The sequence below is a fragment of the Sminthopsis crassicaudata genome, chromosome 3 (genome assembly GCF_048593235.1).
Source record: "Sminthopsis crassicaudata isolate SCR6 chromosome 3, ASM4859323v1, whole genome shotgun sequence".
NCBI classification, from domain to species: Eukaryota; Metazoa; Chordata; class Mammalia; order Dasyuromorphia; family Dasyuridae; genus Sminthopsis; species Sminthopsis crassicaudata.
Window position 1 is genome coordinate 13816789 of NC_133619.1, and position 14841 is coordinate 13831629.

General features: G+C 42.9%; 1 protein-coding gene across 6 annotated transcripts in view; it reads right to left on the reverse strand.

The window, feature by feature from the left end:
• Positions 1–14841, reverse strand: part of PLCH1 (phospholipase C eta 1) — a 215759-nt gene that overhangs the window by 165667 nt on the left and 35251 nt on the right. For all 6 annotated transcript variants that reach the window (XM_074298048.1, XM_074298049.1, XM_074298052.1 and 3 more), the window contains exon 2: positions 14633–14751. In XM_074298048.1, the coding sequence (XP_074154149.1) occupies positions 14633–14711 (79 nt within the window). In that variant the 5' untranslated portion in view covers positions 14712–14751. The remainder of the gene's footprint in view (positions 1–14632; positions 14752–14841) is intronic.

Here is a 14841-nt window from a genome sequence, read left to right on the forward strand (position 1 = left end):
TGATCTGAACCCAAAGTCTCGGCTGCAAGGCTGTCCTGGAAACTACTCAGGTGGCTAGAGGTGGGCACGGGCACAGTGATGCAGACACTTAATGAGCATCAGCTTTTGAAATAAATATTGTTTTTTCTGGTATTTGTGCAAAGAGGTTGCAAAACATTGACTTTCAAACAAAGCAAAACTGTGGTTTTTGAAGGGAGGGAAGGACAGAGAAACAGAGAGAGACAGAAACAGAGACAGAGAAAGAAAGGAAAAGCAGAAGAGAGACAGAGAGATAAAGAAAGAGACAAAAATGGGGAAAGAGTGTTAGAGACAGAGAGAAACAGGCAGATGGAGAGACAAAAATGGAGAGAGACAGTCAGAAACACAGAGAGGAAGGCACATGGAGAGACAGACAGACAGCTGGAGAGAGGGAAAAACAAGACAGAGACAGGCAGACAGACAGAGAACGTCAGAGAAAGAAAGTGAGAAACAGAGGAAGAGAGAGACTGACAAAGAGAGACAAAGAAACAAAAACAGGAAAAGAGAGCTAGAGACAGACAAGGAGAGAACAGGCAGAGACAGAGGGAGAGAGACAGACAAAGAAAGAAAGGAAAGAAGAAAGGGGAAGAGAAGAAAGAACAATAGTCATTTGAAAACATAAATACAACCAAATTCAAGCAGGAGCGCCCAATAGAGCGTAAATTGGGTAGTTTGTTCTCTGTGTACAAGGTAGCACAAGACTCCTGTGGATTCTTAATAAATGCTTCTTCATTCTAGTGACATAAAAGTAGAGGAGAAGTAAATGCAAGCGTGGACTAGAAGACTACAATTCTGGTCCAAATTTGATTGATCCAAACTGGGTGAACCAGAGTGATTCTCTGAATCTTAGTTTCCTTAACTGAGCAATGAGGAATCCTCAGCCCTCAGCAGCATACTACAATACAGTAGGTGCATAATAAATGCACGATTGAGTGACTGAGCAGATGTTCACTAAGAGCCCTTCTACTCCTACATGCCATGACTATAAATAAAAAGCCAGCTGCATCCTCCCAGGTGCTGCTAGGAGCCATGTTTGGCCCCGGGTTTACACTGCTGCCCTCAGGGGAAAGCCAGAACCGAGCTCTGAGGGTGCAAAGACGAACAAGGGCCCTCAGGGAGCTTGCAATCTGTTGGGGAGATGAAACGCAACTCAAATGCCCAGAAACAAAGATGGGGAGGAGAGAGCATGCCTAAGGGAAGGGGCAGGTCAATCCTCCAGAGTCTCCACAGCTGAGATCACAGCATCGGAAGGGGTTGCAGGGCAACCTTTACTTACGCAGATGTTCTTTGTGGATAGGAATGAAACAAATCGGAGGCAGAGGGAAGAGGAGAGAAATCAGAGAACCAACTGCCTCTTGTACCATCCGCATCCGCTCACAAGAAAAGATCCATTCTAAGGTCCGAGTTAGATCTCCAGCAGCCACGGGCAGGTGGCTCCCATACCACAACACACATCCACACCCCAAAACATGCACAAACACACAGTCACCCTCGTACACAAGTGCACGGTCTCTGCGTGACATTTCTGAGCAGACAGTCTTGCCATCTGGCACTGCTTGGCTTAACTGCACCACCGAGGAGAGATTTTTAACCCCACCCACGAATCCAGTCCATCTGAAATATTCCTTAGGATGACAGACTTCTTTCTCCCAATCTCTCGGCCTCATCCAGCGTTACCATCAACACACTAAATCCCATAAAATCCTTATTCTAGTTAATCAAAATAAAAGACTGCGAATCTGCTCTGGGCTGCACGTAGCCAGGCGATCTATTTTAGTGACACAGGAGTTGATAAAGCAAACTCTGGAGTAAGTTAAGGTTTATGGAGAACCTATCTATGCCCACAGGTATAAACTCACTGCACACAGTAGGTGTGTTGCCAAAACAGACGTGGTTTTTGTCAAAGCATGCTTCAGACTAGGAAGAGAAGCTGGAGGGTTTCGCGATTATGGTGCTAGAGAAGAAGGGAGACACTGGGAAGTGAGAGTAAAGTTGTTTTTTGTTTGTTTGTTTTTTTTAATATCTCTATGATATTGGATTATATACCATCTAGGGGAGGGGATGGGAAGAATGGGAAGGGGGGGTTGGAACACAAGGTTTTTCAAGGGTCAATGTTGAAAAATTATTCTTGCATACATTTTGAAAATAAAAAGTTCGGGGGCAGCTAGGTGGCGCGGTGGATAGAGCACCAGCCTTGAATTCAGGAGGACCCGAGTTCAAATCTGGTCTCAGACACTTAACACTTCCTAGCTGTGTGACCCTGAGCAAGTCACTTAACCCTAGCCTCAAAAAAAAAAAAAGAAAAGAAAAAGTTCAATAAAAATATTTCTATGTATAGAAGAATAGAATTAATACGGAGACTACACTATTATGGAAGGGGTGGGAATATACAATGCCAATACACCCATGCCAAATGGTAGGGGACATCTTCCTCGAACCAAGCACTTCAATTAGGGTCTATGAAATCCAGATAAATATGTGTTGCAAAATCCCCCTCTTCTCCCTTGCACAGGTGCTCGTGTCTCATGTCGGGATCCTCCTGCTTGGAGCCTAGAGCCTCCTTCAAGTCACTGAGCGGACTCACCCACCTCAAACCCTTCTCAGATTTCCCTGTCCCTAAGCTGCTAACGTGACCTCCTTTCTGAGGTAATATTAATAGTATTAAGCGATCACTAAGTGTTTATTAAGTGCTTCCCATGAGCCGAGCACTGTACTAAGTGCTGCAGATACAAAGAGAGAAGAATGGATGCAATATACAAATAAATATATACAAAGCAAGCTCTATACAGGATAAAAAGGAGATAATTAAGGAGGAAAGGCAATAGAATTAAGAGGGAAGCTTCCTGTAGAAGTTGGGATTTTAATTGGGACTCGCAGCCAGGGAGATCAATAGTGACAGCAGAGGAGGGAGAGCATCTCAGGCATGAGAGACAGGAAGGGGTGGGAGTGGGGAAAGACAAAGAGAGACAGAGATAGAGAGGAGGAGAGGAGAGAGACAGAAAAGGAAGGACAGACAGAGACAGAAAGGAGAGAAGAGAGACAGAGAAATGGAGAGACAGGAGAAGAAAAGAAATAGAGAGAGGTAGATATGATAGAAAGGAGATGAGAGAGGGGGGGAAGGAGGGAAAAGAACAGGAAGAGAGAGGAGGAAGGAGGAAGGGGAGAGAGAGAGAGAGAGAAAGAGAGAGAGAGAGAGAGAGAGGGAGGGAGTAGGAGGAAAGGAGGGCGGAAAGAGAGAATATACACACATACATACAAATAAACATATCCATACAAATATACATACACACTCATACATGTATATAGCTGGAGAAGGAAAGGGGGCAAATCAATCCAGTGTCTCTGCCAAGAAAACCTCAGACTAGAGTCAAACACGACTGAAAAATGACCGAAACACAGACACACAGCCACGGCGTACATCCTTGGTTTATACAGGTTTATATATCTTTCCTCCTCTGTGGATATGTTCTGTTTCTCGGGAGAACACAAACTCCTCGAGGGCAGGGCCAAGCTCGTTTTTTCAGTCTGGGCACCCTCGCATCTTGCCCAGTGTCTCACACAGGGCGCTCACTCGCTGAATCGAGTGGGATTTTCTCACCCAAGTGAGGCCTGGCTTCTTGGAACCCCTTTGCTACCAACAAATCGGGATTAAACAGACTTATTTATTGGGAAAGTATTGAGATTTTTTGATGAAAGGCGCCGATTTTCTCTGAAGCACTGGGAGCCGTTCATCTCATTTGTAAAGCTGAAATCAAAGCAGAAACATATCTTTGCAACTTGTCCAAGCACATACTCTCCCGGTATCAGTTATTCTCCTCCCGTAGTCAGGCGGAGGCTCCTTTTTCTCCAGAATTGCAGCTCTTGCTCAGAGGCACGAGCAACTCCCATGGGCAGGAGTTAGAGACCTGATAATATCCCCTCAGTGACAGACAGTCTCAGATGTGCTCCGATAAGAATTTTAACGATATGCAAAATACTGCAATTAACAGTTTTTCCTAATAAAATTACAAAAGGGTTAAAAAAAAAATCCCCAGCGTATGGATGCTTAAAACACACACATGAAACTGACACGGAGGGTCAGGGAATCACTTAAAATGCAACATATTCAATGAATTCAAAGGACCTGCAAAATGGTTTGTAAGAAATTGATTTCTAACAAATCAAGAGACATTGGTCTGTCACTGTCAGTTCTGAGACAGAAATTATGAAGCATCAGACTAACGATGCTGCCATTCCCTATAGGTTGGGAAGAATTAACATGTACACTCTCCAAGAGGAAACAGCATGAGGTTGAGTTAAGAGCTCAGTCAGAAAATTGTAGGAAAATGATCCCTTTTAATACATAATGACGATCTTTTTAAACGCAATCCACATTAAGCCTTGCAACAAAGAAATCTTTAAATGTTAATGTTTCATCTGAATCTCACATTGTTAGTTTTCATCGGTCTTTTTTTTAATTTCTTTCCTTTCTTGTTTTTGAATACTCACGTTAAATAATCACTTCTTTTATTCGTGTATTATTCATAGAACTCACAGGTGGCCACTGTTAACTACCTGATTCCACACAAGCAAAACAGTTAAGTTTTACCCGTGATAAATGATGTAGTCTTGAAAAGGCGCTGACCAGAAGATAGATGGTGTCAGACTTCAATGTCAGGTGTTAGCTGGATCCAAAAGATCCACTTGACAAACACAAGATGGGTGAGGTCCATTTAAACAGCACCTTGTATGAAATGGATTCGGGGGCTTTGAGCTCACGAGGAATCAAGAGGATAATCTGATAGGAGCAGTCAGTCAGCAAGCATTTGTTAAGCACTTATTATGTGCTAAGCATTAGAAATACAAACACTAGCAAAAAGAAATTATTCCTGATCTCAGTTTTCCTTCTAATGAGGGACATCTAAAAGAAATGGAAAAGGAGAAAGAGGACTTGGGAACATAAAAGAGATGAAAAAGAGAAGGGAGACTTAGACAATCTTGGAATATACCGAGAGGACTAGCTTCCAAAACTAAGGGGGCAACTTAGGCCCATTAAACTCTACTCCTGTTTCTTTAACTTAGAGAAACCACTGCTTGGACTGGATCCCAAGGAGATTATCAGCAGCACAAAAAAAAAAAAAAAAAAAAAAAAAGATTTATGTATATAAAAATGCTGGCAGCAGCATTATTTGTCCTAACAAAGCGGAAAACAAAATACCTGCCTGACATTTGGGGAATGGCCGGACAAATTATGGTCTATGAATGTGATCGAATTTTATGGCATTGTAAGGAATGGCAAATATAAATAATTCAGCAAAGACTCAAATGAAGAAATACAGAACCAATTGCTGATAACAATATATGACGCTTTCAGTTTCTCAAAGAACAGTACCAACAGCTGGTGTTTCATTCGAGCCTCACAACAACCCTTGAAGGTGAGTACTATAAGTGAGAGGATCTCTTTCATAAAAGGAGAAATCTGAGATTCAGCCCCACCCATGGCCACAAAGGGATTAAACAGAGGTAGCAATGGGGCCCAGGGACAGAGGACTAGAGTGAAGTCAGGAAAACCCAAGTTCAAATTTGATTCTGGGAAAGTCACCTAACTTCCCTCATTCTCAGTTTCCCCATCTGTAAAAGGGAGATAATAGCACCTATCTCACAATACTGTTATGAGGATTAAATGAAATAATATTTGCAAAGCACTTTGCAAATCTTGAAGGACTAAAGAAATATTATCTATTATTATCATTTTCATTATAATTTAAGAGACAAGATTCAGAAAGGGAAATGGAAAGATGCTGAAGACAAACTCTAGGACTTTGCATGTATTGTAAGAAAAGCAAGCTCCAAGCTCCAGATCACCATCATTAGAATACAACTCATTAGAGATCTCCTGGAGAGGTCATCTAGAGCAACCTGGCTCAAAGGATCCTTTATGGAGAATAAGTCATTCCAGGGATCACTTCAGAGACATAGACAAGGATGAAGGATTTTCTTTAAAGACATATTTTGAAATAAACTCAATCTTTCAAAGCCAACATCAATTATAATTGCTGGCATTAGTGGTAGTTAAGCTATTTCATTTCTCCTCCTTAGCAATAAAGGATAAAAGATAATAGAAAATAGAATTCTCCATTAGTATCTATTAGCATGATTTAATTCCGTTCAATAGTCAGAAAGGATTGAAAACATTAAATATAAGCAATATAAACAAATGTCAGTTTTCTTTTTGGGGAGAAAAGGGTAGTATGGTAGGGAATACAGAAGCCTTCTGATTGGAGGATTGGAGGACTAAGTGACAAACTTCTCCCAAGACCTTCTCTTGGAAGAACTCAATATTCAACCTCACTTCATTTCCCATCACAATTACTCTGCTTGGTTTTGACTCTAGGAACATCAGGCCCCTTCCAGGGTGTTCTCTGGTCTAACTCCCCTTCACCCCTTCCGCTTCCCCTTGTGTATTGTCTTCTCCTATTAGATCAGGCTTTCCGTCAGTGCTTAGCATTGTGCCTGGCACAAAGTAGGCATTTAATAAACATTTCTTGACTATTGATGGAAATTCCCAGTGTGGAAACTCCCTCCCCTGGAGGGAAGTCCCTGGACAGAATTTCTCTCCACAAAGTGGATAGTCTTTAACTTAGACTTCAGATGGCACTGGGGGGTGTATACCAAGGCAAGAATTAACAGCTAGTATGTGTTAAAAGCAGGCCTGTAACTCATATCAGCCTGATTCTAATGCAAGACCTCAGTCCCTCAGAGGATTCTCCTTCCTTTCCATATCTCTGTTGCATTAGATGGCATTCGATAGTTTTCCTTGATTGCAGGTGCAATCAGTCATAATTATCATTGCAAAAAAAAAAAAAAAAAAAAAAGAAAAGAAAAAATTCTTTAAAATTGTATTTAAGCAATAACCAAAGATAAAAGAAATCCAGAACAAAATCATTATGATGAATCAAGAGGACTCAGAGCAGAGACCCCAAGAAAACGAGCCAGCCTCCTCCCTTCAGGCTCTGTGAATATTTTAAACCTAAAGAGGGTAAAAACAATTGGAGAAAATGAGAACACAGATGAAAATTAATTGCAATTATAAAAATGAAACAAGGAACAAAAGACCAGAATCTTCACCGTAAGTCAATGAAGAATTAATGCTCATAAGTGACCACTTGTTGGGTAAGGAGTCTGGCTGTTGGGGAGACTGGGTTATTTCTTCTTCCATTTTAGCAATTAAACAATATTAGTACTTTCAAATACCAAAAAAAGTCAACTTATCCATTAGACTGCCTAGCTGCTCTTTCTCTGCCTTCCGTTTAAGGGCCAGAAATTGAGACTCGATTGAAAAATAAGATGGAAAAAAAAGGCAGCCAAGGTCACACTTCATGAAAATGGATTTTGTTCCTTTCAGCAAAGGAGAGATAGAGCAGCTACTAAAAATAGCATGGCCCAGGCTCCTTTTTCCAGACCCTGACAGTCCATCTCTCTGGGTTACCATTTTGCCCGTGATCAATGGAAAGAGAAGCTTACTAACAATTAGAGTTGTCCAAAAATAGAATGCACTACCTTGGGAGGGAGCATGTCTCCCTTCACTAAAAGACTTCAAATAATGGAAGAAATCAAGATTTAGAAAGATGATCTATAGAGGACTCCCATATAGGGATGGATGGGACCTAACGGCCTCCGGAGTCCCCTCCAACATTGGAGATCCAAAGTTAATTTGTAATTTTATAATTTACATGGAAAGTTTTCCATCAGCTTTAAGGAAGATGCATGATCTATTTCTTCCTTTCTCTCAATCCCTTATGATCCTATAACATGATATAATGTTATAATGATCATTATAACATTAAACAGAGTGCATCCATGTATCTGTGGATGAGCCTTCCAACCGTCATCTCTATCTATGGTCTTGTGTCCATTTCCATAGATTGCTCTCTCCCTTCCATAAAAGACTTTCAGTATAGAAACCCATTGGGTTTTCCCTGTTGTTTTCTAGTCAACCCACATACATAATCTAGTATTACCCTACCAAGATAAAGATAGATAGTCTTTGAAAAGAGAATATTGACTAGAATTCAAGAGAGCCAGAGGTGAAAGTGTTGGGATTGGTTCTGGTTCTGACACGAACCGCCTGAGTGATCATCAATATTTTGCTTAACTATTTGGTGTCTCGGAGTCCTGGTCTATACAATGAAGATATGAGCCTCGCGGACCTCCCCTAGTGATCCCATACAAAGAGCTGGGGATACAAACAAAAAAGAATTCCTGCCCTCAAGGAGCTTCTAGGGAGTACTAAGTGATAGGGTGGTTAGACTATTAGCCTTGGAATCAGGAAGACCCAAGGTAATCCTGCCTCAGACGAGGTCACTTTGGGCAAGTTGCTTAGTCACCCCCAGCCTCATCTATAAAATAGAAATAATCAAAACAGCACCTACCTCTTACAGTTGTTGTAAGGCTTAAATGAGTCATGTGTGAAGTGCTTTACAAACCTTAAAGTGCCACATAAATTCTAGCTGATGTCATTACAGTCACCTGGGAATTCCCACCTTCATATTTAGGAAAAGGGGAAAATACTTGTCCCCCCAAATGGTGCAGACCCCAGGAGTTTCTCACCAATGCCGATGACCAGGCCACCAATTTTAACAATTAGTTCCCTTTAATTCCATAAATCAGAGACAAAGAATAGACTTTTAGAGTCAAGATGCTGATAGATCGAGAAATACAAGGAAACATAATACGGGGAAATGTCGATACAAACCTATCCCACCTCACATTTAGGACAATAAAATGGAATAGTCAATCCCCAGTAAGTCTTCCCTATCAAAATCATGACTTAGAAAATCAGAATTGGAAGATACTGCAAGAGAGAGCATCCTACTACTTGGACAAGTGAATTTGCCATGGATCTGCTCATATTGGACAGCTAGTAAATGGCAGAGAAAATGAGATGCAAACTAAAACTTGTTACCCCAAATCCAAGACTGTTTTGCAAACCCCCCAATATCTCTTTTCTTTACCTCCTCAATGATGACAACTCCTGCATTCCCACTTCCCCTCCCTTCTGGTCCTCTCACTCACTTGGCGTGATCACCCCAAATGGGCTTCCTCCACTTCCACCCACTGCCCCAATTAATGTAGTCCCAGAAGGCTAAGGAGCTTAAATGACTCAATCCATGGTGGAAACCAGGCACGAATCATAAATCCTTAATCAATTTGAGAGGATAATAGTGCTTTCACTATTAGATGAAAACAGATGATTCCCATAATGCACATCTCAGGAAAGAGTTACATCCCATTGTAGGTTCCTGGTCTATCAGGTGGAGCCAGTAATTAACATTTGGGGTCTAAAAGTCTATTCCTTGCATTATAGAATCAAGGGGAATGAACTGTTCAAATGTATCACTGACATATTCCGAAGTGGAAATCTTCAACATAAAGAAGATCCAACTCACTTCCAGTTGATCAATGATGGACAGAGACAACTACACCCAGAGAAGGAACACTGGGAAGTGAATGTAAACTGTTAGCACTACTGTCTGTCTACCCAGGTTACTTATACCTTCGGAATCTAATACTTAATGTGCAACAAGAAAATTGGATTTACACACATATATTGTATCTAGGTTATATTGTAACACATGTAAAATGTATGGGATTGCCTGTCATAGGGGGGAGGGAGTGGAGGGAGGGGGGGATAATTTGGAAAAATGAATACAAGGGATAATGTTATTTTAAAAAATTACTCATGCATCTATACTGTGGGAAAAAATTCTAAATTAAAAATAATAATAATAATAATAAAAAAAGAAAAAAAAAAAAGAAATTCTTCCGGTCTGCAACACTTTGGGGGACAATATTTTTTCCTTTTCCTACATGAGAATGAGAATGCCCATTCCCAGAAAGTAACTACAACAATATTAACAATAATAGCCAGAACTGAAAATAGCTCTTCTACAGCATTTATAAAAGCACGAATTCAGAACTGATCTGACAAAATAAAATCCTGTCACCCGCCCCCGACTGTATTAGCTAGACACTCTGAACTATTCCAGACACGAATTAAAGTTTTGGTCATGCAATCAGATTCAGAATGAAACTTAGTCTATTTCTAGGTACTCTCTGGGATGATTGTTTTCATTTTATCTTTCTTAGCAACACAGGCCAATAAGAGCTATATTAATGGCAGAGGGGCCTTCATCAAAAATTCCTAGAGCTCTCTACAAAATGTGGCACCTCCTTCTTCAATCACTTCGGAGAGGGGAGCTCACATCTCGCAGCACACACATCTCTCCCGGATGAAAAGGTATTACAACCAGTTGAATATAACCACATTCAAGAATGGATCCTTCATCATGTGAGAAATCACCGAACCTTCCTCCCTTTTGTCTCATTGATCCCTCTACCAGGCACATACCCTAAGGGGGTCACTGAAAGAAATCAAGTTCCGATAAATCACAAAATTTTAATAGCAGCGCTTACTGTGATTGCAAAAGATCGGAGCGAAAGTGAGAGCCTGTTGAAGAGAGAGGAACCAAGAACAAAATGCACAATCATGCACGCAGCAATGCTAAAAAAGCAGCCAAAGAAAGGGTAAAGAATTGGAGAAATGATAAGGAAATAAACCTCCCTACTTCGGGAGATGGGTTCTATTGGACAAGAGGCCATATAGTGATGACCAAAACATTTATTAAATGCCTACTGTGTGTCTGGCACTGTACTAAGCACTATAGACATTACCTCATTTGATCCTCACGACAACTCAAGGAAGTAAATACTAGCATTGTTTTCCTTTTATTTAAGAGGAAACTGAGGAAGACCAAGGTTAAATGATGGGGCAACTAGGCAGGGCCATGGAGAGCATGTCAAGCCTGAAGTCAGGAAGAGGTGAGTTCAAATACAGACTCAGAAACTTACTAGCTGTTTGATCCTGGGCAAGTCACTTAACCAGATTTGCCGCTTCCTCATCTGTAAAATGGCCTGGAGAAGAAATGGCAAAAAACTCCAACTGGAGTCAGGAAGAGTTACACATAATTAATTTTAATTAAAGCTTTTGGTTTTCCAAACATACGCATGGATAATTTTTCAATACTGACCTTGTAAAACCTTGTGCTCCAATTTCCCCCCCTTTCCTCCCACCCTCCCCTTGATGGCAATATGTGTTAAACGTGGTAGAAATAGATGTTAAATCCAACCCATGTTTATGCAATTATCGTGCTGCCCAAGAAGTCAGATCAAAAAGGAAAAACACGAAAAACAAAATGCAAGCGAAAAAGAGCAAAAACACTAGGTTGTGACCACACCGAGTTCCCGCGGCCTCTCTCTGGGGGCAGACGGCTCCTTCATCGGATCATTGGAGCCCACCTCGGTCATCTCACTGTGAAGAGCCATCAGAACTGATCATCACGGGATGTCGTTGCTGTCGTAAATAAATAATTGACAAAACAACAACGGGAAAGTGATCTGCCCGAGATCTGCAGCTGTGAAAGAAATGATCATTTCTCTCATATTAATAAACAATTATCGAACTGACTGCTGGCAAAACCTGTGGGCTGTTCAGTCCCGGAAGGACAGCATTGAGACTGGCTACTCCTGGGTACGTACCCTGGATGGGCAGTGATTCACTTTTAATTTTATTTGTTTAAAAAATAAAAACTTGTACAGAGGCTTCCAAAACTGAAGGAAGATGCAGAACAATTTAGAAGGTCTCTTCAATATTTGTTAAGGAAAAAGAAAAATGGCTGATTTTTAAAATGAAGAATAATAATCCCTCCTTCCCCCCCAAAAAAAAACCCAGTGCCAAGAGATGATTCCGGCCTGCTGGGGAGTGACCAAAGAGCTCCTTTTAATGTCATTTTCCTTCAGGGGAATATCCAGATTTCAGAAGAAACAGTCCAGGTTCCCCCATCATGCCAAGGTGTTACTGACTTCCATGAGGTTCCATTGCCCGGCATCTTACGCCACTAAGAACTGTTAAACCTGTTATTGTTTTTAAATACAACTGAACCCTGAATCTAATTGGCCTTAGCTCCCTTAATCTTGGGAGGATTTAATATCTCTAAATCCCGTTCCAAGAGGAACCCGGCTGGCCTTTAAAATCTGTTTATTCCTGTTTTAAATGCTGTGCTGCCCCCTTGTGTTCAGGACATTGTGAAAAGTTAAATGGCAACTAGCAAAGAGTCAGTCCGCTTTGGGAGAGACTCATTTCCGCTCCAAAAACCACCTTCGGACTTTGCTCCGCTGCCCCGTCCAGGCAGGGATGGGGATGAGCTGGGGAATCCCATTCCAGGCCTCATCGGAATCAGAAACCTCCCGCAGCCGAGATCTCTCCTCTTCCCGCCGGCATCGGACCAGGGTCACTCTGGCTCTTCCCGCCGGCATCGGACCAGGGTCACTCTGGCTCTTCCCGCCGGCATCGGACCAGGGTCACTCTGGCTCTTCCCGCCGGCATCGGACCAGGGTCACTCTGGCTCTTCCCGCCGGCATCGGACCAGGGTCACTCTGGCTCTTCCCGCCGGCATCGGACCAGGGTCACTCTGGCCCCCGCAGCCGTGGGACGCTCGTTCTCTTGCCTTCCTGCTGGTGCACGAGATGATGCTGGGTCTGGGACTCACAAGGCCGCCGTCCAAGCCCCCTTCCATGTGACCCTCCCCCGTTTGGATTGACCTGGTGTTTGTCTATTCCATTACTTGTCTCTAATCAGGGGAAATAACGCGGAAAAGAACGTTCAGCTCCAGAAATCTCAGGGGGTATCAGCGGGCGATGAGGAGGCCCAAAGGGCCAGGGAGGCAGGGCCCAGACGTGGGGCAGGCGCCCGGTGGCTGGGAGCCCAACAGCCTTCCGTCTCATGAGAAACACTGAGCTCGCCGATTCTCCTCCCGTCTGTTTCTTGGGAACACTCTTTTTTTTCCTGAGGCAACTGGGGTTAAGTGCCTGGCCAGGGTCTCTGAGTCTGCAGACAAACTCCTCTTCTGTACCATTTCCAGGTATTATTTCTACTCCCGGCATTCCCTGAAACTACCTGGGCTCTTCCCTTGGGTCCGGCCCTGATTTTGTTCTTTTTCTTTTTCTGAGGCTGGGGTTCAGTGACTGGCCCAGGGTCCCACAGCCAGGAAGTGTTCAGTGTCTGAGACCAGATTTGAACTCGGGTCCTCCTGAATTCAGGGCTGGTGCTCTCTCCACTGCGCCCCCTAGCTGCCCCCCCTGCAAACATTCAAGCAGCCCAGGAGAAATAAGGGGGATGAGCACCCAGGTAGGATCAGATCTTCCATCACTCCATCGTTGCTGGGCTATAGAATGGGCTGAATGAGTGGTGGAGAAATAGGAAGGAGGTGAAATGAGCCTGTAGGACTAAGAGCCAGAAGCCGCTCTGATGGCACGGTGCCTTCATTTGCAGATGGTCTGGCCCCCGTTAGAAGCATCCCTCAGCTTGCCCTCACATTTCCAGGTGCCCCAGAAGGAAGAATCCCTGGATATAATTCTGAATCTTCGGCAATGGCTGTTTGCAAAAACAATGCAGGAAATCAAAGCAGAAAAATTCAGAAAGTGTGACTCTCCGCAAATATCACTTGTTATCACTCCGGTCAATCCCTAATGCTTCATTTCCCAGGCTTCTTCCTCCAAAGGATATCAAAGATCAAGGCTCCACATAAACCCTGGACCGTAAAAGACACTGGACTCTGAGCCGAGGGCTGGGCCTGGTGATGTGCAGCATGTCTGCATGTGGCGCGGCTCACGGACCAGGAAAAGGCGGTGAGCATGGCCCGCCACCCCGCCAAGTGATGTCAGCCCTGTCGGATTTACGACCGCAGAGGCTCGACCGGACGAGACGGACGGATGGGACTCAATGAACCAGCTTTGTTGTTCCTTCTGTCCACAAGCAGCCTGCCAGGACTAGTCCCCGAGCTGCAAGGATTGGACCAAAACCAAGAACAATCGCTCTAAGAAATACAGACTGATGGCTCTCTGGAAAGTTCACTAAGGTTCCTGCTTAAGTCCTAAAGACAGTTTGCATCCAGGATCCAATCAAATGAAGAACTGTTTAGTCAGAGAAGCATTAGATCCATTATGAAAAGCACCCCCCAGCACTTGAAAGATACAGGAGACTGAGGCTTCTTTTTGTCTGCTTAACCAAGCTAAAAGCAAGGGATGATGATCATAGAAAGGAAGATCTGGATTGGATAAAAAGGGAAATTTCTCAAGAGCTTTTCAAAAATAAAATTGACTTTTTGAACGAATGTAGGTGCCCCTTACTGAAGTTCTACAGCTAGAGAGGCTTTAAAAAAGAAATTTTCGAGGGGATTCCTGCTCAGATATGGGTTCTTGAGGCAGCTAACAAAATGCTGAGCTTCGGGTCAGGAAAAACCCTCAGACACTTACTAGATGTATGAGTCTCAGAAGGTCATCTAAGCTCTTTGAACCTGTAAAGTGTGGATAATCATAGCACCTCCCTCAAAGGCTGGGGTGAGAATAAGACAAAATAACCGTGAAGCGTCTTGCAGATTTTAACAGGCCACGTGCAAAGGATAGATATTATTATTGCCATTATTATTACCTCTATGGCACCTTCCTCCTCTTAAGGTTCTATTCTACAAACGGTTTTTAAAAAGTCAATACCATAAATAGAATTTAGGCCACTCACCGTGGAACGCGCTGTTATCCACTAAGAAATGTCGCCGATATTGAACACAGTTCCTCTTCTCAAGGCTCCAGTAACTCATTATTCTGAGATTTTCTGTCCAGCATCAAATCCCAACTGGTCTGAGAAGAAAAGCAGAAGGTGGCAAAGTTATTTTTTTGAATTCGGGTGCTAACATTTATATTGCTATTCCATGGCATTCCCCAGACCAC